The 25,749-nt window shown below is 55.4% G+C and overlaps 4 protein-coding genes across 5 annotated transcripts; 3 read left to right on the top strand and 1 right to left on the bottom strand.

Moving 5' to 3' along the window:
* Positions 1–97: 97 nt before the first annotated feature.
* On the bottom strand, positions 98–3,058 carry CDA (cytidine deaminase). Its single transcript, XM_014881753.2, has 4 exons — positions 2,364–3,058; positions 1,975–2,086; positions 1,657–1,714; positions 98–929 (listed from the first exon to the last, which is right to left on the bottom strand). The coding sequence occupies exons 1-4, from the start codon at positions 2,536–2,538 to the stop codon at positions 816–818; spliced, it is 459 nt and encodes a 152-aa protein (XP_014737239.1). The 5' UTR covers positions 2,539–3,058; the 3' UTR covers positions 98–815.
* Positions 3,059–4,884: 1,826 nt separating this feature from the next.
* On the top strand, positions 4,885–6,706 carry FAM43B (family with sequence similarity 43 member B). The gene has a single exon (XM_014881666.2). The coding sequence runs from the start codon at positions 5,598–5,600 to the stop codon at positions 6,486–6,488; it is 891 nt and encodes a 296-aa protein (XP_014737152.1). The 5' UTR covers positions 4,885–5,597; the 3' UTR covers positions 6,489–6,706.
* A 229-nt stretch (positions 6,707–6,935) lies between these two features.
* MUL1 (mitochondrial E3 ubiquitin protein ligase 1) lies at positions 6,936–11,260 on the top strand. 2 transcript variants are annotated; one of them, XM_088178599.1, is made up of 4 exons: positions 6,936–7,121; positions 8,134–8,221; positions 9,117–9,237; positions 9,935–11,260. In XM_088178599.1, exons 1-4 carry the CDS (start codon positions 7,119–7,121, stop codon positions 10,653–10,655), a joined length of 933 nt encoding a protein of 310 aa, XP_088034725.1. In that variant the 5' UTR covers positions 6,936–7,118; the 3' UTR covers positions 10,656–11,260. The 2 variants fall into 2 exon arrangements, with proteins under 2 accessions (XP_088034725.1, XP_014737264.1); XM_014881778.2 differs by lacking the exon at positions 6,936–7,121 and adding an exon at positions 7,865–8,036.
* Positions 11,261–13,579: 2,319 nt separating this feature from the next.
* CAMK2N1 (calcium/calmodulin dependent protein kinase II inhibitor 1) lies at positions 13,580–15,930 on the top strand. Its single transcript, XM_014881657.2, has 2 exons — positions 13,580–13,754; positions 14,544–15,930. The coding sequence occupies exons 1-2, from the start codon at positions 13,595–13,597 to the stop codon at positions 14,612–14,614; spliced, it is 231 nt and encodes a 76-aa protein (XP_014737143.1). The 5' UTR covers positions 13,580–13,594; the 3' UTR covers positions 14,615–15,930.
* Positions 15,931–25,749: the final 9,819 nt, after the last annotated feature.

Below are 25,749 nucleotides of genomic sequence, written 5' to 3' on the forward strand. Positions count from 1 at the left end.
CCAGGGCGTATCCAGCACTCTCCAGCCCTGCTGGGGCTGCAGGACAGCCCCAGGACCCCACTCCTTGTGTTTAGTCACTTCCTACAACTGCAGGACATAAACCAGAAGTGCTTTTATTTCACTTGGACATGGCAGAAATGCTCAACCCAGCGCTGGTTGGGAAATGTAACAAATTCATTTATCATTGTATTATAAATCAATACAATATTGATCAACAAGTGGCATTACCCTGGAGGCACAAAACCCTCCAGAAGTCCCCAAAAACACCTTGTCCTCTTCTTCACCCCAAACAGAACAAAAGCAAGGAAAACAAGCTGGGGAGAAACGAGCAAAGGACACGCTCAGTGTGATAAACATCCTGTTCTAGCAATCCACCTAATCTGGATTGGTTTACTAATTACTAATTACTTCTGGGGTTGATGGACCTTTTCCTTCTTGGTTTTGCTTCTCTTTAGAGCTGAAGGATCCAGCACTTTCCCAAGCAATGATTTTGCATTATTCAGGAGTGGTTTCTGTACCAAAGGCTGTTTGAGCTGTGCATCAAACCCATGCCCTCCCTTGCCTACAGGGATGTCTGGACAGGACTTTTACTAATTACAGGGGATTATTTGATTTTTCCATTTCCTTGGGGCAAGGTGGAGCTGGAGTCTTCGAATCAACACTGAATCAGAAGATGAGCCAGAGGAACAGGCAATTTAACAGTATAAATACATTTCCCCCTGTGTTGTTCCCGAAAGTTGCTTACAGGCTGAGGAAATTGGGGAAAGCCATGGTCCCCTGTGCCTAAGGGCAAAGGCTGGTGGTGGCCACGCTGCTCAGACCTTCTTCAGGTCCTCAGGGCCAAAGGAGAGCGGCAGCAACTCCTCCAGCCTCTTGACAATGTAGGTGCCATCTGCTTTGGTCAGGTAGACATCCCAGTCTGTGCCAAACTGGAGGAGAAGAGGAGAAACAAGAGCCTGATGAGGGAGAAGAAGGGAAGAATCTGCATTTCTTCCCCAAATTATTCATATACCCCTTTTTTTCAGGCTCACAGGGAGCATCTCTCTCTATTGCATGCATTTTGGGTTGGCTTATCAGCATTACCTCCCCCAGAGGATATTTTGGGCTCAGATCCTGTGTTTTTACCCCACCAGCGTGAGCCCCAGTACCTCTGAACCTGCTGAATCTGACCCTCGAGCAGAGCCCTGCAACCCATTAAATATTAACAACCCAAAAATGGGCTGTGGGTGCTGGGATTCCTGCAGGGGAGGGAGACAGAGCCGGACAGGATCTGTGGGAAGCTCAGCTTTTGCTGGAAAATCCCCATTTTCAGGCTTGCAAGAGCCAGAGCAAAGACTCAAGGGCAAAACCCTGCACCCGGAGGAACAAACCCCCTTGTGGGGGGCAAGCGATGGATTCCCACTGAACACCCACTCAGGGCTGGAATACCCCTTTCCCAGCAGATAACAGAATTTGAGGAGCCTGGAGCCAGCCCTGGGGCTGAGGATGGGGAGTTGTACCCTCCTTGGTACCTCCAGGTGTTTCAAGGGGGAGATGCCTGGGGTCAGGGAATGGTGTCTGGGGTCAGGGGATGGTGTTCTGGGGTCAGGGGATGGTGTTCTGGGGTCAGGGGATGGTGTTCTGGGGTCAGGGGATGAGCCCCACATGAGCTGTCACCTCTCTCATGACTTGTCTGCAGGCTCCACAGGGCGTGATGAACTGGTCCCCCATGTCACTGCCAAAGAGAAGGGCACAGAGCTCAGTCCTGAGGTCAGAGGAGGGGAGAACACCTGCAGAAGACCTTCATGCCCAGATAAATACAAAGCCACAACAGATTTGCCTCCCAATTCCTCCAGAAACACCACGCAAAAACTTTATTTCCCTCCCCAAAAGACGGGGCTGCTGCAAAAGCAGCTGTCCCTGAGGAGCAGCAGGGATTCTGCTGCTGGTTCGCTATCCCATCCCTCACCATTCCAGCTCTCGGAGCACCCTCACCTGGCGATGGCCATGGCTTTGAAGCTGGTGTGCCCCTCGGAGATGGCTTTTTGAATGGCGGCGCGCTCGGCACACATCCCAAGGCTGTAGCAGGCGTTCTCCACGTTGCACCCTGCAGGGACAACTCCGGCATCAGCCACCCCACACCCCACCGGCTCATTTCTTAGGGAATTCACAAAGAAAAGCCATTTCCCCTGCTCCCCCTGTTTATTTTCCCATCTGCTGTGATCTTTGGCTTGGTCCGGGACGGCGCCTGCCAAGAGGCAGCGGGAGAGGACGCACAACACCAGCACCCCGGCATGACCCCGCTACACCCTCATACACCACCCGGGGCTTGCTGGGGACTCCCCAAAATCCCCGAGGAGGGGTGTCTCAGGTCCCCATCTTACCCGAGAAGATCTCTCCGCCGGTGGTGAGCAGCGCGGCTCCCACCGGGAAGTGGCTGTAGGGACAATAGGCGCAGTTTTTGGCCTCCTGGCTGCGGCGCAGCAGGAGCTGGAGATGGTCACCCTTGGGCTGGCCCGCGGGGACAGCAGGGACCGGGTGCTGCCCGCCTCTCTCCATTCCTGCACCCGCCTGCCCTGCCCGCTGACGCCGCGGTTAAATATTTCCTCGCCTGGAAAATAGGCTGGCCGGGACGCCGGGATAACGCCCCGGCACGCAGCTCAACTCCGGGAAGCATCCTCAGGGGCAGCCCTGGCCCCCAAAGCATCGTGCTCAGGGATTCCCACACCTTCTCCCTGCCTGCTGCCTCATTTTTTTCCATTCTCCTCTTTTCATTATTTACTTCCTCCTTTCTCCGTCCTGGCAGAGCATTTTTCTGCCGCCGTCCTAGAGGGTTTTTTCCTCCTCAGTTCAAAACTGGTTCTGTGGCTCCACAGGAAAATGCCGTTAAATCATTCCGGGGGGGAAAGGAACAACAGCTCCTGATCAGCGAGATCAAAAGAAATAAATTACTATGACTGAAGGCATAAAAAAAAATACCTGTGTATATCACATTTTCCCAGGTCTTCTAACTACAGGCAGCAGGGGAAAATGGCTGAAGACACAGGTGGTCAAAAGCCCTTTTTGAGATGCCCTCATGCTGGAGCCCAAATTCAGTTTGGCTGATGCTTCCACGGGAATCAGCCCACACAATGTAAAGGGTTCCCAGGTGATCATCAAATTGCTTTTTAATTAAAGATTTCTCTATTTTTCCCCTTGCCCAAGGAGCTTCCTGCCCCATTTTCTAGCTGCAATGATGGGTTTCACAGCCCCCAGGGATTTATCACTGGGATTTTTATCTGGTTTGTTGGATTTTGGGAGGTTTTGGACTTTACCTGCTGGTTTGCCAGCAAATCTTGCTGCTGAGGAACCACAAGAGGCTGGGAAGCAGCATCCAAATTGGCAGTGGCTTCTGATGGGGCTGAAACAGAGTATGGGACAGTAGAACCACCACAGGCACCCCAAGAAACCAAATTTGGGATGCTGAGATCGTTATTGTCCAAGGGATTACCAGGAAATCCACCTCCCACATACTGTGAGGGTGCTTGTTCCCTCTGGAACCCAGTCATGACAGTTCACCACTTGCCAGGGCAGTGAGTGAGAGGAGCCCTGCCCATAACTCTCTTTTTCACCTTTCAAGTGCAAATCTAGGTTGTTTTGCCCTATATAAAATGCGGTGCAGAGTCTCCTTTGCCCCACAAAATCTGTGAGAAAAAAGGAAAACCAGTCCTAGGGCAACTTGTGGGATCAAAGCAGAGCAAAGGGACACCACAGCCCTCCCCCCCGACCCAAATAATGTGGGATCTGTAAACAAAGAAGCTTTCAGGGTGGGTTCACACCTGCCCTCTCAATATGAACACGGAGCAAGTAAACACAGCTCTCACCTCAGTCAATGAGGGCAAGAATAGAAATTATGAAAGACAGAGGCTAGCATGGATAGAAATCTTCCTCATTAGCACTAATTCCCTAATTGCCATCTCCCCAAAACCATCCTTGCACCAAGAACAAACCACACAGCCCATGTTTGCATCAGAAAAACTGAAAAACAGACTAATTCATGCATTTTTTATTATTTTGGCTGCAAAAACCTGAGAGGCTGTCAAGGCCGCGGCAGTGAGAGAGTGGGGCTGGTGCTGTCTGCCTGTGAAGCTGCTATTTTAAGATTGTATTTGCTTCACTCAAACTGCAGAAAATCTGGGAAGCTGCTGGGAAATGGCTTCCTGTTCCCTGCAACACCCCACCCTGGTTTTCTTCCCCAAATAGACTAAAAGTGGGGGCACACGGTGTTATTTTACCCCTTTCTCCTCCCCATTTGTCAATCCCAAGGCAAACAGAGCATCCCCAAGCCCGGGGGTCTCCCTGCTTTACATCCAGATGGTTAAAAAAAAAAAAAAAGGTGGAAATCAGGGTTTGAGCCAAAGGCACTGAATCCTGAGCAGCCTCAGACTCCACTGCAGGGCTGAAACCTTGCAGTGCTCCCCAAAACAACACTCCGAGCTGTGCCATGGGGAAATAACATTCCATTTCTCCAGGAGAGAAGCTGTCCTAGGGCCTTGGCCAGAGATAAAAGCAACAGGTTAAAAGCTAGCTCAGCCCAAAAGGAGAGGAGAAGCAAGGAGATCTGTCTGGCTTGGAAATAACAGGGGCAAATGGGAGGTTTGGAGGAAAAAATGCCAGCAAACCTGCAGGATCTGCAAATCCTGGCACACATCCTTGTGCAATGTACTGATTTGGGGGGCGGAAAACCCCACCTTTTTGTCGTTCCAGTGTCAGAAGCCATATCTGACCCTCCCAAAATCATTCTCTGGGTGGGAAATTAAAGAATTACCCCTCACGCCGGTGGGATTCGGCGCTCAGGGTCTGGTTGCTGCGTGGGGTGAGGGGCTTGATTTTTGCCGGGGCACGGAGCGAGCACGCACGGAGTTGGTGGGGGCCGCTACCCGGCGGGGGCCGCTCATTCACCGACGGGGGGCCGTTCGTTCACCGGCGGGGGCCGTTCATTTACCGACGGGGGCCGTTCATTCCCCGGCGGGGGCCGTTCATTTCCCGGCGGGGGCCGTTCATTCACCAGCGGGGGCCGTTCATTCCCCGGCGGGGGCCGTTCATTCACCAACGGGGGCCGTTCATTCCCCGGCGGGGGCCGTTCACCGGCGGGGGCCGTTCGTTCACCAACGGGGGCCGTTCATTCCCCGGCGGGGGCCGTTCATTCACCAACGGGGGCCGTTCGTTCACCGGCGGGGGCCGTTCACCGGCGGGGGTCGTTCACCGGCGGGGGCCGTTCGTTCACCGGCGGGGGCCGCTCATTCCCCGGCGGGGGCCGTTCAGCGGCGGCTCCCCGCGTGCTCGGGGAGGTGGAGCAGCCCACGGAGAGAGCGCCGCGTCCCCGCAGCCGCCGCGTCCCCGCAGCCGCCGCCGTCGCTCCCGCAGCATCAGGCGCAGGCGGCGCCCGGAACGCGGCGGCTCCTCGGCTCCGCATCCTCCGTGGGCTCCGGATCGGATACGGCGGTCCCGCTGCTGGGGTAGGGGCTTCACCCCCTGCTCGGGGGGTGCGGGGACACCCCCCCAAACCGGATTGGGGTGGTGGGGGGGGTGGTCCCGCTGGTTGCGAGCGAGGCCGGGATTAAAGGAGCGGAGTCGAGATGCTGCCCTGGCGCCGGAGCAAGTTCGTGCTGGTGGAAAATGAACGTAAGTGCAAAGGCAAGAGCCTGGGGCCGGGGCTGAGCTACGCGGCGCTGCTGGCCGGCTTCCTCCGCTCCTGCCCGGACCTGCTGCCCGAGTGCCCGCTGGAGCGCCTGGGCAGCGTCTTCCGCGGGAAGCGCCAGAAAGTGGAGCTGAACAAGGAGGACCCGACGTACACGGTGCGGTACCTGGGCAATGCCGTCACCCTGCACGCCAAGGGCGAGGGCTGCACCGAGGAGGCGGTGGGCAAGATCTGGGCCAAGAGCGAGGCGGGCGCCGGCGGGGCCAAGATGAAGCTGACGCTGGGCCCTCATGGCATCCGCATGACGCCCTGCGAGAAGGGAGCCCGCCGGCCGGGCCACGCGTACCTGCTGCACCGCATCACCCACTGCGCCGCCGACCGCCGGCACCCCAAGGTGTTCGCCTGGGTGTACCGGCACCAGGTGAAGAACAAGGCGGTGGTGCTGCGCTGCCACGCCGTGCTGGTGTCCAAGGCCGACAAGGCTCGCGCCATGGCCCTGCTCCTCTACCAGACCTCGGCCTCCGCCTTCAACGAGTTCAAGCGCCTCAAGAGACAGAGCGATTTCCGCCACGTCCAGCAGCAGCTCCTGGGCGAAGCCATCGTGCCCTTGGTGCCCCTCCGCAGGCTGCTCAACGCCAAGTGTCCGTACCGCCCGCCGGCCGAGCGGGCCCGCTGCGCCCCTCGGCTCAGCTCCATCCTGGAGGAGGAGGAGGAGGAGGCCTTCGGCGCTGGGACGCCCTTGGGGGACCCCGAGCGAGCGGCCGTGCTGCGGCTGGCCAGCGACATGAGGGGGTGCAGCCTGCGCGGGCCCCGGGCTGCCGTGTGCTGAGCGCCGGAGGTCACCGGGCATGAGGTGCCCTCTCCCTGCGCCCCAAGCCAGTGCTGGACCCTCCTCGGGGATCAATCTGGACAAGACAGCGGCTCCGCTTGCAGGAAGACCCACGGTGGGGTGGGTTTGCATCCCAGGGATCCCACCCCAGCCCCGCACATGAACCTGCTCTCGTGCCTCCTCCACAGTGGCCATAATAAAAAGATTAATGTGTGTTTTCTGCGGTGTGACGGCACCTGTGTCTCGGCTGGAGCCTGGTGGATGACAGAGTTAAGCTCGGCACTGAGGCAGTTTGGGGGGTTTGTGCTGTATTTACCCCTCGAAAGGAAAGCCAAGGAGGGGGGCTGCGGTGTCCACAGTGCTTTCCTGCGGCACCGAGGGCTGGGGAGAGCTGCTCCGTGTAGTCATGGCAACTTGATTTTTAAAATATAGAGCTGGGGGACGGCTGTGCCGCCCACGTCGCGGGAGCAGTGACGGGGGTTTAGCCCCTTGGACCCCACTGGAGAGCAGAACTGGAGAGCAGCCCCTCACATACACACTCCAAATTAGCACCAAGGGCCTGAAGATCAATAATTTACGAAAAATTGCTATTTTTTTTCTTCCCTTTTTGCTGCTTTCCCAGAATGAGCGATGGTAAGAAGATGGCGAGGTGAGGGTGGGGGGGTATTGTGTCCCTGCCACTCTGCCATGGCCCTTTGTGGGACGGGGGTAAAGGACTCTGCAAAATGGGGCTGGGGGCTGCGTCCTGAGGCTGAGCCCTCGCAGTGGAGCTGGACTGATGCTGCTGCCCCACAGCCCAGTGAAGGGTTGTAACCCCTTCCCCAAGGTGCTGCAGGGCTGGGATTTGGGGAAATATCCCCCCCCAGCCACCGGGGGACATGCTTTGGTCTGACCACTGCTCCCCCAAACTTAGCAGAAGGGTGAGATTTGTGTTGCCTTGCCATCCCCAAGGTGGAAGGGGGGGGTACGGGGGATGCTCCCACTCCCTCCGCACCCGGGGGCATTAGGATTTGGGGCTAGCTGACAAGATCCTAAGGGATGACTGGGATTTGGGCTAATCCCCCCTCAGATACTGGTGAAGCTGAAGTTTGAGGTCTTCCCCAGGACCCCAGGGTGGAGGTTTGGAGTAAAGGGGTGGAGAGGCTGCGACCTGTCCCGCCCCGCCGAACTCCCGAGGATGGGGTTTATCCCCCTAAAGCTCCCTGGGGCCGGGACCTGACCCGCAGCCTCTGTGGGGGTGCAGTCTGTGCTACCCCCGCACCCCAACAAGGCTTTGCGGAGTCCCCATGTCCCCCCGTCCCCCACCCGGCCTCGGCGGACCGCCCGTCTCGATGGCGGCGCTGCGGCTGCCAGAGCGCCGCTCGTGACGTCATCACCAGGCGCCGGCGCCGCCGGGCGGTTGCCGTGGTAACGGCAGGCCTGGCGGCCATGGAGGGCGGCGGGCGGCCCTCGGCCGCACAGGCCGTGCTCTTGACCGCCAGCACCGCCATCACTGCTCTGCTCTACTCCGTCTACCGGCAGAAGGCTCGCGTGGCCCGCGGGCTCGAGGTGCGTGCGAGGGGTGCGACAGGGGAATGCATGGGCCCGGTCCCCGGGCCGCGGCCTGGTCGCGCAGGCTGAGCCGCGGCCTCTGTTTGCTCCCCAGGGCGCCAGGAAGGTGCGGCTGGACGGGGACCTGCGGGCCGTGCTCCTGGAGGCGCCCGGGCGCTGCGTGCCCTATGCCGTCATAGAAGGTAGGGTCAGGAAGATTAATCCAAAAACACCGGAAGTTTGTGTCCAAAAAGGAGACAGAGGAGTCCTATAACTTTATTCGAATAAAGGGAGAGGCCGTGGGCATTTCGCATGGGGTGTCTCAAATTGCTAGAGGACGCAGCCTTCCTTTTTATCCTTGTTACCTGGCCACATTTCCCTCTCTCTTTCCCCACTGGCTGAGGTACTTGAGAGGTACAGACTTCCTGAAATGCCTAATACCTAAGAACCTCTTCTAATAACCCCACCCCCCCCCTTTCCTTTTCCTTGTGCCAGTCAGTGGAATTCATAGAGAATTTACGGGTTTTCCCATTGTTTCTTTTATCTCTCAGTATCTAGTTTTATCTACCAGCAGACCCACAGTTTGTTTGTAAAGACAAATCCCTAATTTCTTTCAAACAGGACCCAAAGCGGTGCCCCAAATGGCACATCCCACCCCACGGCTGCTCCTCACCGGGGGATTTCATCCCCAGCTCCTCCTTCTGTGCCTATCAGGTCATATCCTCCCTTGCAGCCACAGATCCCTGACAACCCTTTTAACCACATTTTAACCCTTTTCTAGAATGGTTTTGGTTGAAAGAGACATTAAAGCTCATCCAGGTCCACCTCCTGTCATGGCCAGGGACATCTTCCACTGTCCCAGGTTGCTCCAAGTCCTGTCCAACCTGGCCTTGGACACTTCTAGGGATCCAGGGGCAACCACAGCTTCTCTGGGCACCCTGTCCCAGGGCCTCCCCACCTCACAGGGAAGGATTTCTTCCCAGCAGCCCATCAAAACCTGTCAGTATGAAGCCATTCCCCATGGTGCTGTCACTCCAAAGTGACTCCTGTCACTTTGTTTAATGAGCACCTCGCCTTCCCCTTGGACTCCCGTTGCAGGTGTGGTGCGGTCAGTGAAGGAGACCCTGAGCAGTCAGTTTGTGGAGAACTGCAAGGGCGTGGTGCAGAGGCTGACACTGCAGGAGCACAAGATGGTGTGGAACAGAACCACCCACCTCTGGTATGTGCCTGGTACCCTCAAACACCTGTGCTGCCCTCGGGGGGGGTCTGACACCCTGAAGTGGCATCAGGCATGGCCAGAGTGACCAAGTGCCTCAGAGCTGGATCCCAAAGTAGCCCCCACAGTGACAGCTGCCGGAACAGAGAGTGTTTGGCTGATTTTAGGGCTTTCACAGAGGGGCTGGAGGAGAAGAGCACGTTAAATAACCCAACACAGGCTGAACATTGATCAGCCCCACCTTGTTACAGAGGTGGCCAGAGGATGGCATTCCCAAAAAAACCTCACTTGCAGAACAGAAATTAATTGGATTTGGGTTATCCCTGCATCCAGGGGACCTGAGGAGGATCCCAGAACTGCTGAAACAGAGCCCAGTGATGCTGTTTGATAAGCATTTGGTAACACTTATCAAATTGGGATGTGTGACACGTGGTGCTTCTCAGGGGATGGTTTTGACAGCTGGGAATGCCACAAACAGGTGAGGAGGAAGTAGATGTGGATGGAGGAAACCATCCAGTGCTTGTGGAACACTGAGGTGAGGGTGGAGTGGCCTGGTGCACACCTGGATAGTGCCGTGAGGGGAAAAGTGCTCTCCAGAGATCCCCATCAAAGAAACTCCACTGGGAGTCCCCAAAACCAGCAGGTCATCCCATTCCCATCAGGGGAAATCAGTTCACTTCCTCCCCTTCTCCCTCCCCAGGAATGACTACGAGAAAATCATCCACCAGAGAACTAACACCGCCCCCTTTGACCTGGCCCCTGCCGAGGCCGGTGCTGGTGTCACTGTGCGGGTGATGAAGCCTCTGGATGCTGTTGAGCTCAGCCTGGAGACGGTCTACGAGAAATTCCACCCCTCTGTCCAGTCCTTCACGGACGTCATCGGTCACTACATCAGCGGGGAGCGTCCCAAGGGCATCCAGGAGACCGAGCAGATGCTGAAGGTGGGCACGGCCCTGACCGGGGTGGGAGAGCTGGTCCTGGATAACACCACCATCAAGCTGCAGCCCCCGAAGCAGGGCATGCCCTACTACCTGAGCTCCCTGGATTTCGAGTCCTTGCTGCAGAAACAAGAGTCTGGCGTCCGGTTTTGGAAAATCCTGACCATGGTTTTCGGCTTTGCCACCTGCGCTGTGCTCTTCTTCCTGCTGCGGAAGCAATACCGGCACCACCGCGAGAGGCAGCACCTCCGGCAGATGCAGGAAGAATTCCGGCAGGCCCAGGAGCGCCTGATGAACGCCGAGGGGGGCGAGGTTCTCAAAAACGCCTGCGTGGTCTGCTTGAGCAGCACCAAATCTTGCGTTTTCCTGGAGTGTGGCCACGTCTGCTCTTGCCACGAGTGCTACCAGGCTCTTCCCGAGCCCAAAAAGTGCCCAATCTGCAGGCAGGGCATCACCAGGATGGTTCCCTTGTACAATAGTTAATGTTTTGTGATTTCTGGGGGGGAGATTTTGGATTTAAAGCTGCCACTGGCAAAGGGGTTTTTTTGCCTCGCTGCTTGGATGGTGGATTTTGGGGAAGGGGAGGGAGCTTGAGGGAGGGGGTGCTTCAGCAGTGGAGCAGAGCTGAGTCTGAAAAGATGACTCTGCAGCTTGCTCATGCTGTGCTCTGGAGGTGTTTTTGAGAGAGGTGATTCCTTGCAAAGGGTGAGGTGCTTGGGGGAGGTGCAGCTTGAAGCTCTTCTGTTAAGGTTTGGACTCTCAGGGTTTGTGTCATGGGTACAGAGCCTGCAGCCCCTTACCCAGCTGATAAAAACATGGGGAAAACAAAAATAAACTGTATTAAGGGTTCTGAGAGGCTGCAGAATTCCTGTGAGGCTGCCAGAGGGCTGAAAGGCCTAACAGAGCAGGAGGGGCTGTCAGAGAGCTCATACCAGGGGGTATGAACACAGGTAATTCTCTGATTCCCCCCAACATGGCTTTGTCACACCAAGATATGAGGATGGAGATGTGAGAATGCTGTGGCTGATGGCTGTGCTTGGCTTGGGATAGCAGATGGAGTGTGAAGTAATAAAATAGGACAAAAAGTGTGTCTGTGTCGGATTATTCCCTGGGAGTGGTGAGGTTTGTCCTCCCTGAGGTGGACACAGCCTGGATCATCCCGAGCCATGAAGGAGAATGGCAGAGGGGGGAAACCTGTCCCCCTTGCACTGGACATGACAGTCACCACTGTCCCCTCATGACACAGGTGGTGCCAAACCCCTAAATTGACACAAAGAAGGAAAATTCCCTTCCCTGACACCCCCAGTTTGCCATAAATCCCATATACACCCAAGAGGGTTAATGGACCCAAAGTGCTGCTGCAATTAACATATGCTGGGGAGGACAATTAGAGAAACATTCCTGGGGAACAGCTGAAAACTCCAGGACTGAGACAGCCCCTGGACACCCCTGCTCCATCTGATGCCGGCAGAGCCATTCACATCCCCCAGGCACATTTAAAAAGAAACATTCCCGTCGACTGGCATTTAAAACCCCCTGAATTTAACAGTGAAAAAATGGGTTGTTTCCTCATCAAATATTAACCAGAGCAGCCAGGCAGTGTCCGAAGGCCATTCCGGCTGTGAGGCACAAACCCACGGCTGGGTTTTGGGGAGGAGCAGGTCCCTGGTTATCCCGGTGCCGGGAAATGGGCCGCGTCCCACCAGCTGTAGATGGCGGTGGCTGCCTGCAGGGCGAGGTAGCCCTCGAAACAGAAACCCAGAGGGAGCAGCTGGAGCACAGCTCAAAAAGCCACACTGCAGCCCGAAAACCCAGAATACAGATGGAAACGACAGAATCCCATCTGCTGGAAGAGGTGTCCCTCCTCTCCAGGGGACCAACCACCACAAAAAGCCTCGTCCCCTCACTGGGGACAGCAAGGAGGTCAATCCCCCTCAGACCAGAGCAGGACATGGCCTCGAGCCTTGGCGTTTTGCCCAGGAATGGAGCACCAGGCAAAGCCTAAAAATACGCTTTGGAGGGGCTGTGCTTTCCCGATACCCTTCGCCTTCTGTTTCCAAGCTTTCCCTGTGATATCTCGGGCGTAGCCGCAACCTTATGTAAGGAGCTGACAGCTCGGGGGCGGGTGGGGGTGCAGGGGAGAGGGGGAGAGGCTTGTGCAGCTCTGGGGGCTGAGGATTTCAGCAAACGAGATGGAGATGGGAGCAGCCCCGGGACAGTGCACCCCAGCCCTGGCACCACCAGGCACCCTGTTCTTACTGTGCCCCATTCTGCTCGACGCCAAAATGAGCCAGGTTCCTGATTCCAGAGAAATCCTGTAACTCAGCCTTGCACAAACAGGTTCTTTGCTGCTGCTGCTACTGTCCTCCTGCTCCACTTTGTGGGAGATGCACCACAGGTGCCTGAACACCCCAAAATAGCTGTGGTCTGTCCCAAAATGTTATCTCCAACCTTCCCATCATTCACTTTGCCAGGCAATAACCCCAATGATCCACGCTGTTGTGGCACCTCTCCATAGAAAACCCCAAGAAAAGCTCACAGTGACCCACAAGCCCTCCTGCAGTGCCCCAGGAAAGGCTCTGCAGGGACGGGTCCTGGGGGCCCATAGCCAAGCACACCCAGTCCCCCCATGCTGCAGCCCCCCACGAAGTGCCAGAGGTCCCCAGATGGCTCATTCCTGCTGGGGCCATGCCCAGTGCTCCTGGGAACAGGGCTGGGCTCCCCAGGGATGTGGAGGAGTTGGTTCCAGACTTTCCAGGAGTGGCTGGGGGGGCCCGCTCTGAATTCCCTAAACGTGTCTGTGAGGTAATCTGGGCTCCCCACATGCGGCTATGGGGCAGCTCTGGGCTCCCCAGAAGCGCTGTGGGACCACCTAATCTTCCCGAGGGTCCTTGTAGGGCCTCTCCGGACTCCCCAGAGATGCTGAGGGGCAGGTTGGGGAATCCTGAGGATGAAGCAGGGCAGCTCCGGGCTCTGCAGGATGTTTGCCAGGCAGCTCTGGGATCTCCAGGGATGCCGTGCAACACCCCAGGACAGCTCCGTGCTCCGCAGGGAGCCTGCGGGGCAGCTCCGGGCTCCTTGAGGATGCTCCGCGCTCCTCGGGGACGCTGCGGGGCAGGCGGCGGGGCAGTCCCGGGGATCCCCGGGGTGCGGGCTCAGCCCGCCGGGGCGGTGCCGTCGCCGGTACCGGGGGCCGAGCCGGTCCCGCCCCGCCCCGCCCGGTCCCGCCTCCCGCTCCTCTATCGCCGCCGCCGCCGGAGCCGCCGCCGCAGCCGCGGAGCCGCGAGCAGCGCCGGCCGGGCCGGGATGTGACGGGGCGGCTGCCCCGCGCCCGCTGCGCCGCTGCCCCGGGCCCGCGGGCCCCGCGCCCCGGGAGGCTGTCGGGGGGCGGCGGCGGCGGCGGGTCCCCCCCCGCCGCCCCCATGTCGGAGGGGCCGCCCTACGGCGAGGGGCAGCTGGCGGGGGACGCGGCCGTGGGGCAGCTGCCCTTCCCCGTTCGCCTCCGCGGCGGTGACGGGCTCCTGGCCGGCGGGCAGGGCAAGCGGCCGCCCAAGCTGGGACAGATCGGCCGCAGCAAGAGAGGTGGGTGCCGGAGGGAGCGGGGCGCGCCGGGAGCTGCCCGGGATGCAGCCCGGGATGCAGCGGGTATCCCGCGGGGTGTTGGGCATCGTGTACCGGGGACCTTCCCCGGGGAGGCGGGACACCGGGGACCATCCTCAGGAATGGGGCATGATGACCGGGCTCCCTGAGGATATCCCGAGGACCTTCTCCAGGGATGCAGGGCACTGGGGACCGTTCCCGGGGACAGGGTATGGTGCACCGGCCTCCCTGAGGGATGTTGTGCATCGTGTTCCGTGGCTCTTCCCCGGGGATGGGGCTTCAAGCACCTTTCGGGGATGCAGGGCACCGGGAGCCGTCCCCAGGGACGGGCACGATGCACCAGCCTCCCTGCAGGATGTCAGGCATCACGTCCCAAGGACTGTCACCAGGGTGTTGGGTAGCCAGGACCTTCCCTGGGGACAGGACATGGTGCCCTGGGCACTTCACCGGGTATAGGGCAGCAGGGACCTTCCTCAGGGACAGGGCATCATTCCCTGGGGACCATCCGCAGGGCACAGAGGGGAGGGGACCTTCCTTGGGAACAAGCCCTTTGCCAGGTGTGCCCAGGGACAGGGCACCAGTGCCGGGGGAGCGATCCTGGGGTGGGGACACGGGGCACCAGGTACCCTGCGGCGTGTCGGGCTCCGTGCAGCTTTGCCAGCAGCCGCACCAGGCATGTGGGACCCTTCCAACACCCCCCAGGGTGACCTTGGGCGAGGGGAGCACGACGGCAGAAAATTCATCGCGCTTCTCTTTCTTTCTGCTTTCTAGTGGTTATTGAAGATGATAGAATTGATGATGTGCTGCAAAACCTCTCCGAAAAGGCCCCTCCCGGTGTTTAAAGCCTCCCTGGGGACGCTGGGCTGAAGCCCGGGGTGGGGTCGGTTTACAATGGCACAGGTGATCGGCACAAAATAACCCCGAAACACCGCAGCGACCGCCCGAGCGCCGGGAATGCCCAACGCCGTCCGCGCCCGCCGCATCCCGCGGCACCGCCGCGCGTCCTGCCCTCCGGAACGCGCGGAGGGGAGGGCGGCGAGCGAGCCACGGATCCCCAAACCGTAATAAATTAAAATAGATATATATATATATATATATGTAATCGGGAAAATAGTCACCCGCTTCAAAGCCCTCACCCCGAGGGACGGACGGAGGAGTCACGGCTCTGAATTACTCGGGATCGCTTTTGTCGGGCTGATGAACCTTGTGCCGCGCTAGATCGGGGGGTAAGAGGAAAGGGGGCAGCGGGAATGGGGGGGGAACAGCCCCTGGGGCCTCCCTCCGGCCAGGGTTGTTCCCAGCGGGCACCTTGTTTACATTATTTAATCTTGCAAAAATGAATCCGTGCACTTGGATGTACCACGCTATCCCCTTCTGTATGAGTTTCTTCTTTTTTTTTTTTTTTTTATGTTGGTGTCTTTGGATGTTGGGAAATTATATAAAATAGACATATATATATTTAATTTTAGTCACGTTTTAAGGTTCTCGAGGGGGAAAACCAAAACTTTTATAAAGGAAAGGCCTGAAGGAAGAATTGCTGGTTTATTTTTTAAGGCTTGTACTTCTTGGTTGCTGTGAGCAAAGGGACAGATTTTATATGTACAGGGGGGCGGGGGGGATGCTCAGCTTTTCTAACTACCATGCAGTCTGTAGTGTGGGTGATCTTGGTTTGTTTGGTTTTTTTTTCCTTATATTGTGGCAGTTTTCTCTCTTTAATAGACTGTATTAAAACATATCTATAAAAGAAATTATTTAATGTAATCACAAGAGTGCCAAACACTTGGAGATGCTGGAGGGCAGCGATTCCCTCCCCGAGACGAGCAGCACTCGGAGCTTTCTGCTCTTTCTAGGGCTCGGTCGATCTCTCGTGGGGTTTTCTCTGACTTCTCTTTTCTAATCTTTCTTTTTAACTATTTTGCATGACGTGCATAAAAACAAAAGGGGAAAAAAAAAAAGGGTGGGGGAACAAAAAGCGCCTCTGGCGCCCGGGCTTGGTTCTTGTTTCTGTTTGCGATTGACTGACAGACCTCAAGGCAGGTTTTTCTTTCTTCCTTTTCTTAAATATTGTGTATGTTGCACTTTTATCCACTACACAGGGCTATTTCTGCAATGTCCGAATAAAAAGGAAAATGAAACAAAACGGAAAAAAAATTATAAATGCGGATCTGCCGTGTTTTCCCGTGGGCTGCCAGGGCCCAGCGCCGTGAGCATCCCTCCCTGTCCACCCAAATAATCCCAAAATAATGAAGGAAAACCTCCCCACTTTCTGTTACAGACCCCTGTTCATGCCGAATAACTATCTGTAATTCATATTTATTTGTGGGGTTTTTTTGTTTGATAGGAAAATGTTTCAGGGGCACAAATTTAATAGAAAAATTCAACATTGGGTCCTGAGAGTGACTGTTGTGGATGGGGAATAAAAGGTGGCTTCCCCTTCATTGATGGGAAAAGCTGTGGAAAATGGGCATTTTCATTGTAGTATTGCCTCCCTTCACCCCAAACCCCAAATCCTGGTGTTAAAAAAGGTCATTATCCCTTCTGCCCACTCCACCGAGGACACAAGCCAACCTTTGTGCTTGGAGAACAAAGGTATAATCACGGATGGGAAACAGGTCCAGGGATGGGATTTTATTGCAAAGAAAAGAATATATTGCAATTAAAGCAGGATGCTGATGAGCTGGGATTTGTATAGGATGACGTAGGGGGCAGATGGATAAATTTGGGGTGGCACATGGAGCTGGAGCCATTTTTGGGGTGTGAAGGCTGCGTAATGCTCCCCTCCCCACCACCTTTGCTATTTATTGCTCCATTTTTAACCAACATAGTCTCTCCCACATCCAGGATATGATGAAGAGCTTTGCTAAACTGATCCCTTGAAAAATCCCCAATTATTTTCATTTTTTCCCCAGCAAGTTCAGCTCCGAGGTCGCGCTGTGTGGGTTGGACTCAGCACACACATTTTTGGCTCCAGGATTTTCTATGCTGGGGGATCTGCTGCACCTCCAAAGCATGAGATGGCTTCCAGAAAGGAGTTTTTCCTCTCAAACTAATGGGTTTTGCCCCAGTCAGCATCTGGGGGCGAGCCCAGGGCTCTGGGAGAGCAGACACAGCCAGAGAGGAGCAAAGCATCCCACACGTGCCAGGGACGCAGCGCTTGGGAGCTCATTAGACACAAAACCACGGGCTGGATGCAGCACTGCCTTAATTAAATTTACCAAAAAGCCCCTTTTTTGTGAAAAAAACTGATCTATGGGTCTGCCAAACCAGATTTCCCACTTTATTCCATACATCAAAAGACCTCTGAGTGCTTAAACCACCCTGAAACCCAGCCCCATCTATGGATGCTCCCAGGATGTGGAGCAGGCACAGCCCCGGGATCCTCCCCAAAAAACACCTGGGTGCCCGAGAGAGGCCAGTAATGAACCAGAGGAAGCCTGAAGCTAGAGGGGGAAGGGAGGCTGAAAGAAGAGGAGATTCTGCTAAATTATAAACCGCTCTTTTATATGCATCTTTCATGCACGGCGCATAAATAATGGAGCAGGAGAGCCCGGCTCGCTCGCGTACGGGAGGATGCGGGATGGAGGGGCGAGGACAGAGGGATTCACGAGGGATGCTGGGGAAAGATGCGCCCAAGAGACCGAGCCGGGCATCCCGCACGGCCGGGAGATGGTGTTCTGAAGGAGGATTTAAGGATTAAGCTGGCCCCGGGGCAGGAGTTTATTGCATACATTATTTAACAGATGGCCCAACGCAGGCGGCGGCTGCCTACGGTCTCCCCGGTGACCTTGGCTGGGAGATGCCGGGGCCGGGAAGGGAGCCTGGTGCCACCACCACGCTCCGGTTACAGGGATCAGAGGGGAGGGAAAAAAAAAATCCGAACCAAACCCTAGGAGCCAGCACCCAGCAGCTCCAGAGCCAAATCCCCATGGTAACTGCAAAAATCCCCACCCAACCCTGCCCATATGGGCTGCTTGTTTTGGCAGGGGTGGGAAAAAAAGGAGGAAAAAATAAAATGTATAGAAGAGAGCCACTTGCAGGTTTATTTACCGCAGGAAACTTGGCACCTTTGGAAGAGCAGCGTGCGGGAGGGACGAGCGAGATGCAAAGGTCCCAGTGACACCCAGAGCACTTGTGAAATCCCACTCCCATGCCCAGACACACGCTTTAATCTCATTTTCCCAGGGATTTTGGCGTTGGGGGAAGGTGCTAACACAGCTGCTCCTGCAGCAAAACCAACCCTGACCGCTTACACCCAGAACCAGGGCGGATCCTCATTCTCTCTAAAGCTGCTCATTTTCCACAGGCTTTTAAGGCATCAGCTCCTGGAAGCCCCCCCAGCATGACACCAGCCCTGGGGGGGCTCAGAGCAATGGACAAGGATTTTGGGGCTGCATCAGTGTCCCCACCACCCATTTCCTGCATCACTGAGGCAGTAATCAGAAAAAGAAACCAAAATTGAGGGTAGTGTGTTGCAGCCAGGGCAAAGCAGAGCAGAGGAAGTGGGTGAGTCCCCCAAAGCTCTTCCCAAAAGGACACCCATGAAGCAACTGCCCAAAATAAATATTCTCTCTCTCTTTTTTTTTTTTTTCTTTCCCCTCCTCCATCAAAACTAGGGCATGTTAAACTAGGCCAGCACTCCTAAAGTAATTTATTTATCATGGGGGGAGAGAGGAGGGACAGCATGGACTGCAGAAGGGGATGCTCCATCCTACCCCTGAATGCCATGGATTTAAGGAGTAAAATGGGTCAGTTCTTCCCTCTTCCCTTGTTGAAAAATCACAATTACTCAGAAGGAAGCAGCTTTAGTGACCTTTGTTGAAGAAGACACAAAAATGGTCATTTTAACGGTATCAAACCCTTTTTGATCCGTTCACTCAACTGTTTTCACCGCTGGGGTTTATGTTTTGTATTGTGGCATTAGACAGAAAATACACTTTAGAAAAATGAAAAATGGAAAAAGATGTGAAAGAAATTTTACCCTCCTTAAAAGCTTGGGTTTTTTCCCCTGTTTTTTTAACATAGGAATGAGAAAAACCCAGTGGCTACCCAAAATCTCTCCATCCATCCCTTCCAGGGAATGATGCTTGCCCAGAGGGGATTTGGGATGCTCCCCCATCAGTCATGGCCTTGGAGCTTTTCCGAGGGCTTTACCTTTGCCTTTGGGTTTCCCCGTGGCAAGAGTGTGTTCTGGTTTGGATGGACCCCCAGTGTTGTTTCTTTGGGGGGCTTTGGGGCTGAGGGTTCCCCTTCCCTGGGATCTTTGTCCCATAGCCACTAGAGGCCACTGGGGCTCTGTGCTCCCAGCTGATTTATTCAGGCAGGACAATTGGACACACATTGGCACCCAAAAATCTAAAACGGGCAAATCCACAGAGGCAGCAAAACTGGGGAAAGGCAGGGCAGGGCAAGGTTGTCCCTGAGCTCTCTTGGTGTCCCCAGGGGCATCCCCACACCGGGACCCTACAGGGAACAAGGGACACTTTTCCCAAATCCGGTCAAGCCACTCAGCTGCTCAGACCTGTGCTGAGCACCAGCAGGAATTTTGTGTGTCCTGCCCCAAGGTAAACACCCCCAGAGGACAGGGCAGTGCTGCCCTGCATGCAGCATCCTTCCTGGGCTCACCAGGAATTTCATGGAGGGGTCAAGAAGAGGCTCCCATGATGTGGCATTCCTTACCTTGGGAATATTCTGCAAGAAAATCCCCAAATCCCCGCTGCTGCTGCCTCAGGGAGCCTGGGAGTGGAGCTGCCTGCCTCCCCAGGCTCCTCATTTTCATTTTGCCTGGAGTTAAATTTTTCTAGGATATTCTAAACAGCCGTTCCCACTTAGGAGGGAAACATCAGACATCTTCATTTACACACCGCTCCAGGTGTCAAACTGTTGCATGACAATAACAAGTGGGAGACACCTCACCAAAAAAGAGAAATTCCAGCCGGAGCCAAATGCAGCAGCAGATGCTCAGATAAAACCCAAACCTGAGAACAGCACCAGGCTCTGCAACCTGGCCCAAGCCTTCCCAGAGAAATAGTCAGTGTTTGGGAGGGGGATTGTATTTTTGGGGAGGTTGAGATGTCTGTGCTGCCTCACATTTGGGTATTTTCAGACCCTCGATGGCCACTGCCTTCTCAGGGCTGCCCCAGTTCCCAGCCTCACTGGCTTTGGAAGAAGATTCCCTGGCACAGATTCTTCCAAGACAATTCCTCCCCTGAGTTTCAGCAGGATGTGCCTCTGGTAGCAATTGTCCTGTGAAATTCGTGCTGGTGATGCAACACCAGGAACATGAAGGAATCTGAAGAAAACCAGAAGAATTTGGTCTCCCCTCCATGCTATAACACCTCAATTATTAATATATATAGTATTACATTATATAATACTATATAATATTATGTAATATACATGGTATTATATAATACATACAATAGTATATCTGTAATTTTTGCAGAGATCAATGTGACACCCGCACGAGCCCCTTCCTTTCCAGACATCCCACCCTGCTCACCCTTCCCATGGGCACAGGGGAGCGGATTGGGAACATCTCAGAGCCCTTGGTGCTTTGTGTGCACAACTCAAAGCATCAGCCCCTGCTAGGGGTGGGGGAAAGAAGAGAAAATAAAGGAAAATAACCAAACTACAAAAATAAATCCCCAAACAGGCCATGTGACACAACACTCTGAAATACCCGGCGGTGAGTCACGGGTGTGGAGATGGGGCTGATCCAGCTCTGACTCAGCCCGGGCAGCCGGTGCAGCCTGTTTGTGTCCCCCCCCACAGCTCCTGTTTCCCATTTTTGCTCCAAACCTGCTCAAATATAAATAAATACTCTGTGACTAAGAGACACGTGGTGGGGCTCAGCCTGAAGCAGCCCCTTCAAGCCCCCCGAATTCCTGATGGTTCCACAAGGGCTGGGCACACCAGTATCCCACAAAATCCAGGTCCGGGGACCATTGAAGTGTTTTTTAAAATATGTATTTTTGGAGGGGGAAACACACACACACAGGAGGTTCTTGCTGATGCCACGTCAAGGAAGCACTTGGGATTTTCCAACTGGCTCTAATTAATTAGTATTTTCTCATCTTAGCATCGTTTTAAACATGAAGCACCAATTCCCACCGGTCATAGACAAGGGAAGCCAGCACAGAGCAGAGTGGGGTGAAGCTTCATTCCAGGACACCACACTGGAGGGGGCTGGTGGAGCTGGGATGAGACTCAGTTCCCACCTGGGTGCAATCCAGTCCCAGCCACAGCATCCTACAACATCCTCAGAGGAGTGGAAAACCACAAGAGATGGCTGGTTTTGGAGGAGATGCCTTAGGAAAGCTGCCCTTGGGTTATTCTCACTGGATCTGGACAAATGCATGGGGGTGGAACACTTTATAGCTTTTTTTTTAACCCCCCAGGGTGTTTAACCTCCCGTGATTCTCCGGGTGGGGTTGATCCCAGCCTCATCCCGGGCTAAAGCACCGTCCCTGTGCTGCAGGGTAAGGAAAGGCAAAAGGCAGGATCAGGATGAGACCCTGGCAGCATCCTCAGCATCCATAACCAGTTGCCATAGCAACAGGTTCGGTCCCAGATCGGCAGCGGGTGCTGGGAAGCAGGAATGAGGAGGGAGCTTGTGGGGACCCCATGAGCAGCAAAAAATAGGGTTTGGTAAAAAATCACTTTGCACCTCGGTGCCTCGGGAGCGAGGGGAGGCTCAGGCTGGGCTCTGGGAGCTGTGGCCCAACACAAACCCTCCAGGACAGCCCTTCCAGGGAGTCTGGGGAGCTGCCCCCATCCCACCACCCCTGCTCGGCACAGATCCCTGTCAACCCAGTCCAGGTGTATCAGCATTCCCAGTTTAATTCCCAGCTGGGAAGCCAAGAGCTCTGCTACAACCTTCTCTGGCTCTAGCCAGGAGCAAACAGCCACGAGACCTCAGAACATCCATCCTAGAGCCCTGAACTCCGGGAAAACGCACACCTGGGGCACGATCCGGAGGGAGAGCTCGGATAGGGATGCTCTGGGAGTGGGGATGCAGGATAAGGATGCTCTGGGTGTGGGGATGCAGGATAGGGATGCTCTGGGTGTGGAGATGTCGGATAGGGATGCTCTGGGTGTGGAGATGTCGGATAGGGATGCTCTGGGTGTGGGGGTGCAGGATAGGGATGCTCTGGGTGTGGGGATGCAGGATAGGGATGCTCTGGGTGTGGGGATACAGGATAGGGATGCTCTGGGTGTGGGGATACAGGATAGGGATGCTCTGGGTGTGGGGATACAGGATAAGGATGCTCTGGGTGTGGGGGTACAGGATAAGGATGCTCTGGGTGTGGGGATACAGGATAAGGATGCTCTGGGTGTGGGGATGCAGGATAAGGATGCTCTGGGTGTGGGGGTACAGGATAAGGATGCTCTGGGTGTGGGGATACAGGATAAGGATGCTCTGGGTGTGGAGATGTCGGATAGGGATGCTCTGGGTGTGGGGATGCAGGATAGGGATGCTCTGGGTGTGGGGATGCAGGATAGGGATGCTCTGGGTGTGGAGATGTCGGATAGGGATGCTCTGGGTGTGGGGATGCAGGATAGGGATGCTCTGGGTGTGGAGATGTCGGATAGGGATGCTCTGGGTGTGGGGATGCAGGATAGGGATGCTCTGGGTGTGGAGATGTCGGATAGGGATGCTCTGGGTGTGGGGATGCAGGATAGGGATGCTCTGGGTGTGGAGATGTCGGATAGGGATGCTCTGGGTGTGGGGATACAGGATAAGGATGCTCTGGGTGTGGGGATGCAGGATAAGGATGCTCTGGGTGTGGGGGTGCAGGATAAGGATGCTCTGGGTGTGGAGATGTCGGATAGGGATGCTCTGGGTGTGGAGATGTCGGATAGGGATGCTCTGGGTGTGGGGATACAGGATAAGGATGCTCTGGGTGTGGGGATGCAGGATAAGGATGCTCTGGGTGTGGGGGTGCAGGATAAGGATGCTCTGGGTGTGGAGATGTCGGATAGGGATGCTCTGGGTGTGGAGATGTCGGATAGGGATGCTCTGGGTGTGGGGGTGCAGGATAGGGATGCTCTGGGTGTGGGGATGCAGGATAGGGATGCTCTGGGTGTGGGGATACAGGATAAGGATGCTCTGGGTGTGGGGATACAGGATAGGGATGCTCTGGGTGTGGGGATACAGGATAAGGATGCTCTGGGTGTGGGGGTACAGGATAAGGATGCTCTGGGTGTGGGGATACAGGATAAGGATGCTCTGGGTGTGGGGATGCAGGATAAGGATGCTCTGGGTGTGGGGGTACAGGATAAGGATGCTCTGGGTGTGGGGATACAGGATAAGGATGCTCTGGGTGTGGAGATGTCGGATAGGGATGCTCTGGGTGTGGGGATGCAGGATAGGGATGCTCTGGGTGTGGGGATGCAGGATAGGGATGCTCTGGGTGTGGAGATGTCGGATAGGGATGCTCTGGGTGTGGGGATGCAGGATAGGGATGCTCTGGGTGTGGAGATGTCGGATAGGGATGCTCTGGGTGTGGGGATGCAGGATAGAGATGCTCTGGGTGTGGGGATACAGGATAGGGATGCTCTGGGTGTGGGGATGCAGGATAGGGATGCTCTGGGTGTGGGGATGCAGGATAGGGATGCTCTGGGTGTGCCGATGCCGACGGGCCCCTGGTCGCCACCCCCCGGCCGTGCCCCGCCCGCGGCACTGTTACACAAGGCTCCCGGCGCTTGCATAAGCGGCAGCAGCATGTGCAGCCTCAAGGAGGGAGGAAAAGTGAGCAGGAACCACGGCCCCAAAGCCACGCCTTGGGATGGATCCGTGGCCAGAGTCCCGCGGGGTCTGGAGCAGGGCATGGTGCAGCCACTGCTAAACCAAGTGACACAACTCCCTGCAGCAGGACTGACCCCATCCCTTCACCATCCTTGTGGAGAGACCAAAACCAGCAGGAATTCAACCCTTAACGGCTGTAAAAAGGCTGCAAAAACCCCCAAAGCCAGCGAGCAGGCTGCAGGATGCCCTATGGCATCCAGTGCTCTCCTGCTGACACTTCCAGGCTGGGACTTGGGGTTAGTCCCAGGGGAAAACCATTTTTTAAAGCCTTTTAACCAAGGAGGTGCTGGGGAAGCTTCTTGCAGGGCTTGGGCTCCTGGGGAGCCTCTGTGGGGCAGGACACCCGTGGGTGAGTGGCAGCCCTGGGCTCCCAGTCCTGCTCTCAGGAGTCCTGCTCTCTGCCTTTAAACCAGCACCACACCAGCACCCGGGGCTGCCTTTGGCCAACCCTTGGTAGTTTGGCACAGGGCAGCTCAGCCTAAAACATGTTGTTCATTCCATAAACCACGTTGTTCATGCCCTAAAACACGTTCATGCCCTAACACACGTTGTCTCTGCCTGCTGTGCTGCTTTGGGTCTGGCTCAACTCCACGGCTGTCAGTGAGAACACGGCCAGAGAGGGTTGTAAGAACCTGCAGGGCCAACCAAGTCACCTTTCCCAAGGGATTTACACCCTTTACAGCCTTCCTTTCCAAGATTCCCAGGTGCTGTGTTCACTGCACTGGAGCTGATATTTTGACTCCAGTCCTTCCCACCCCACAAACCCACAAGCTCTCACTACCCATACCCCTTGTTTTCCTGCCTTGTACAAAGAAAGGATTAAAAATCACAACAAAAAAGCTAAGAAATTATCTAATTTAATGAGCAGAGAAGCCCACAGACCTCTAGTTTGGCTTTTTAAATATTAGAAATATCATACCTGTGTCTTGAGAAGATTTAATGATTTTAACAATTACAAGGGACCCAAAGAGGCTGCACTTGGAGGGCACAAGAACCTGCAGGACTCATGTGCATCCCAGCCCAGCACAAACTTCCCACAGCAAAGGGAACTTTACAGATGGCACAGAAAGAGAAAACCAGAAGTCATTGCACAGGAGGGGCTGATTCTCCTGATTTAAATACAATCCCCCCAAAACCCACACAGCAAAGCCACAGGCACACCCAGAGCTGAAGCAAACACTCACCAGGGACCCTTGGGCAGTGTTGCTGCTTCCTTGCAGCCAAGGGGAAAAATTTCCATCCTCCTTTATATAGGGAATGACTCTATGGGGACAGCAGCCACCCCAAAGGCACAACACTGGGACAACCAGCTCACTGGCAGGGTCAGACACCCCAGCCATGCACCCATCCCTCCTCTGAGACACCCCCAAAACCTCAGCCTCAGGCCTCATAGTGCCTTCAGGATAAACAAACCCCAAAATCTCAGAGCCGCTGCCCTGGGAGGAGAAACAGCACGAAAGGACACAACCCCCAGGTGCTCAGAGAGCTCCCAGCCCGCAGGTGAGCATCCAACCCTCTGATTGCCACTAAAAGCCATTGTGAAGGTGGTTCTGAGCCCAGGGACCCCCGGAGCCCCCCCAGAGTCTGTGTTGTGCTGGGGTGCAGCAGAGCTGCAGGAGGCAGCGAGGGCGATGTGTGAAATCGTGGGGAGCTATTTTTGCTCCGTGTCAGCACCCACTGACAGCAGCACCCTGGGAACACAGAGAAGCTCCAGGCATCTTTTTTTCCCCAAGTGAAATTCACCTGTACATAACTGCACTTCCCCAGCATCGTGAGGTGTGGAGCTCGCTGCTTCTGGGCTGGGGAGCTGAGGGGCTTGGGGTCAAAGTGAGCTGCTGGCATCCTTAACATCATTTAGGCTCCCAAGATTCCCCCTTATCTGATGGGAAGAGGCTTCTACAAATCCCTTCTCTTTCCTTCTGCTCAGGGTCACTCTTTTTTTCCCTTTAATTTCTTGGGACTTGTAGCGAGGCCCAGGCAAATGCAACTGATTGTGTAACATTTTGCTCAAAAAGCTTCTTAAACAGTCACATATTTCTATTGGATTTCCCTTGCCCTTCACTGCTGATTACTGAAGTATTTATATATAAATAGAAGCTGTCTTCCCCATAATCTGCTTGTTTCTCCTAATTAACTCAGGGCTGCTCTCGTTGGGCTGCTCAGCCCTTG

The sequence above is a fragment of the Sturnus vulgaris genome, chromosome 25, assembly GCF_052056855.1.
Source record: "Sturnus vulgaris isolate bStuVul1 chromosome 25, bStuVul1.hap1, whole genome shotgun sequence".
Lineage (NCBI taxonomy): Eukaryota > Metazoa > Chordata > Aves > Passeriformes > Sturnidae > Sturnus > Sturnus vulgaris.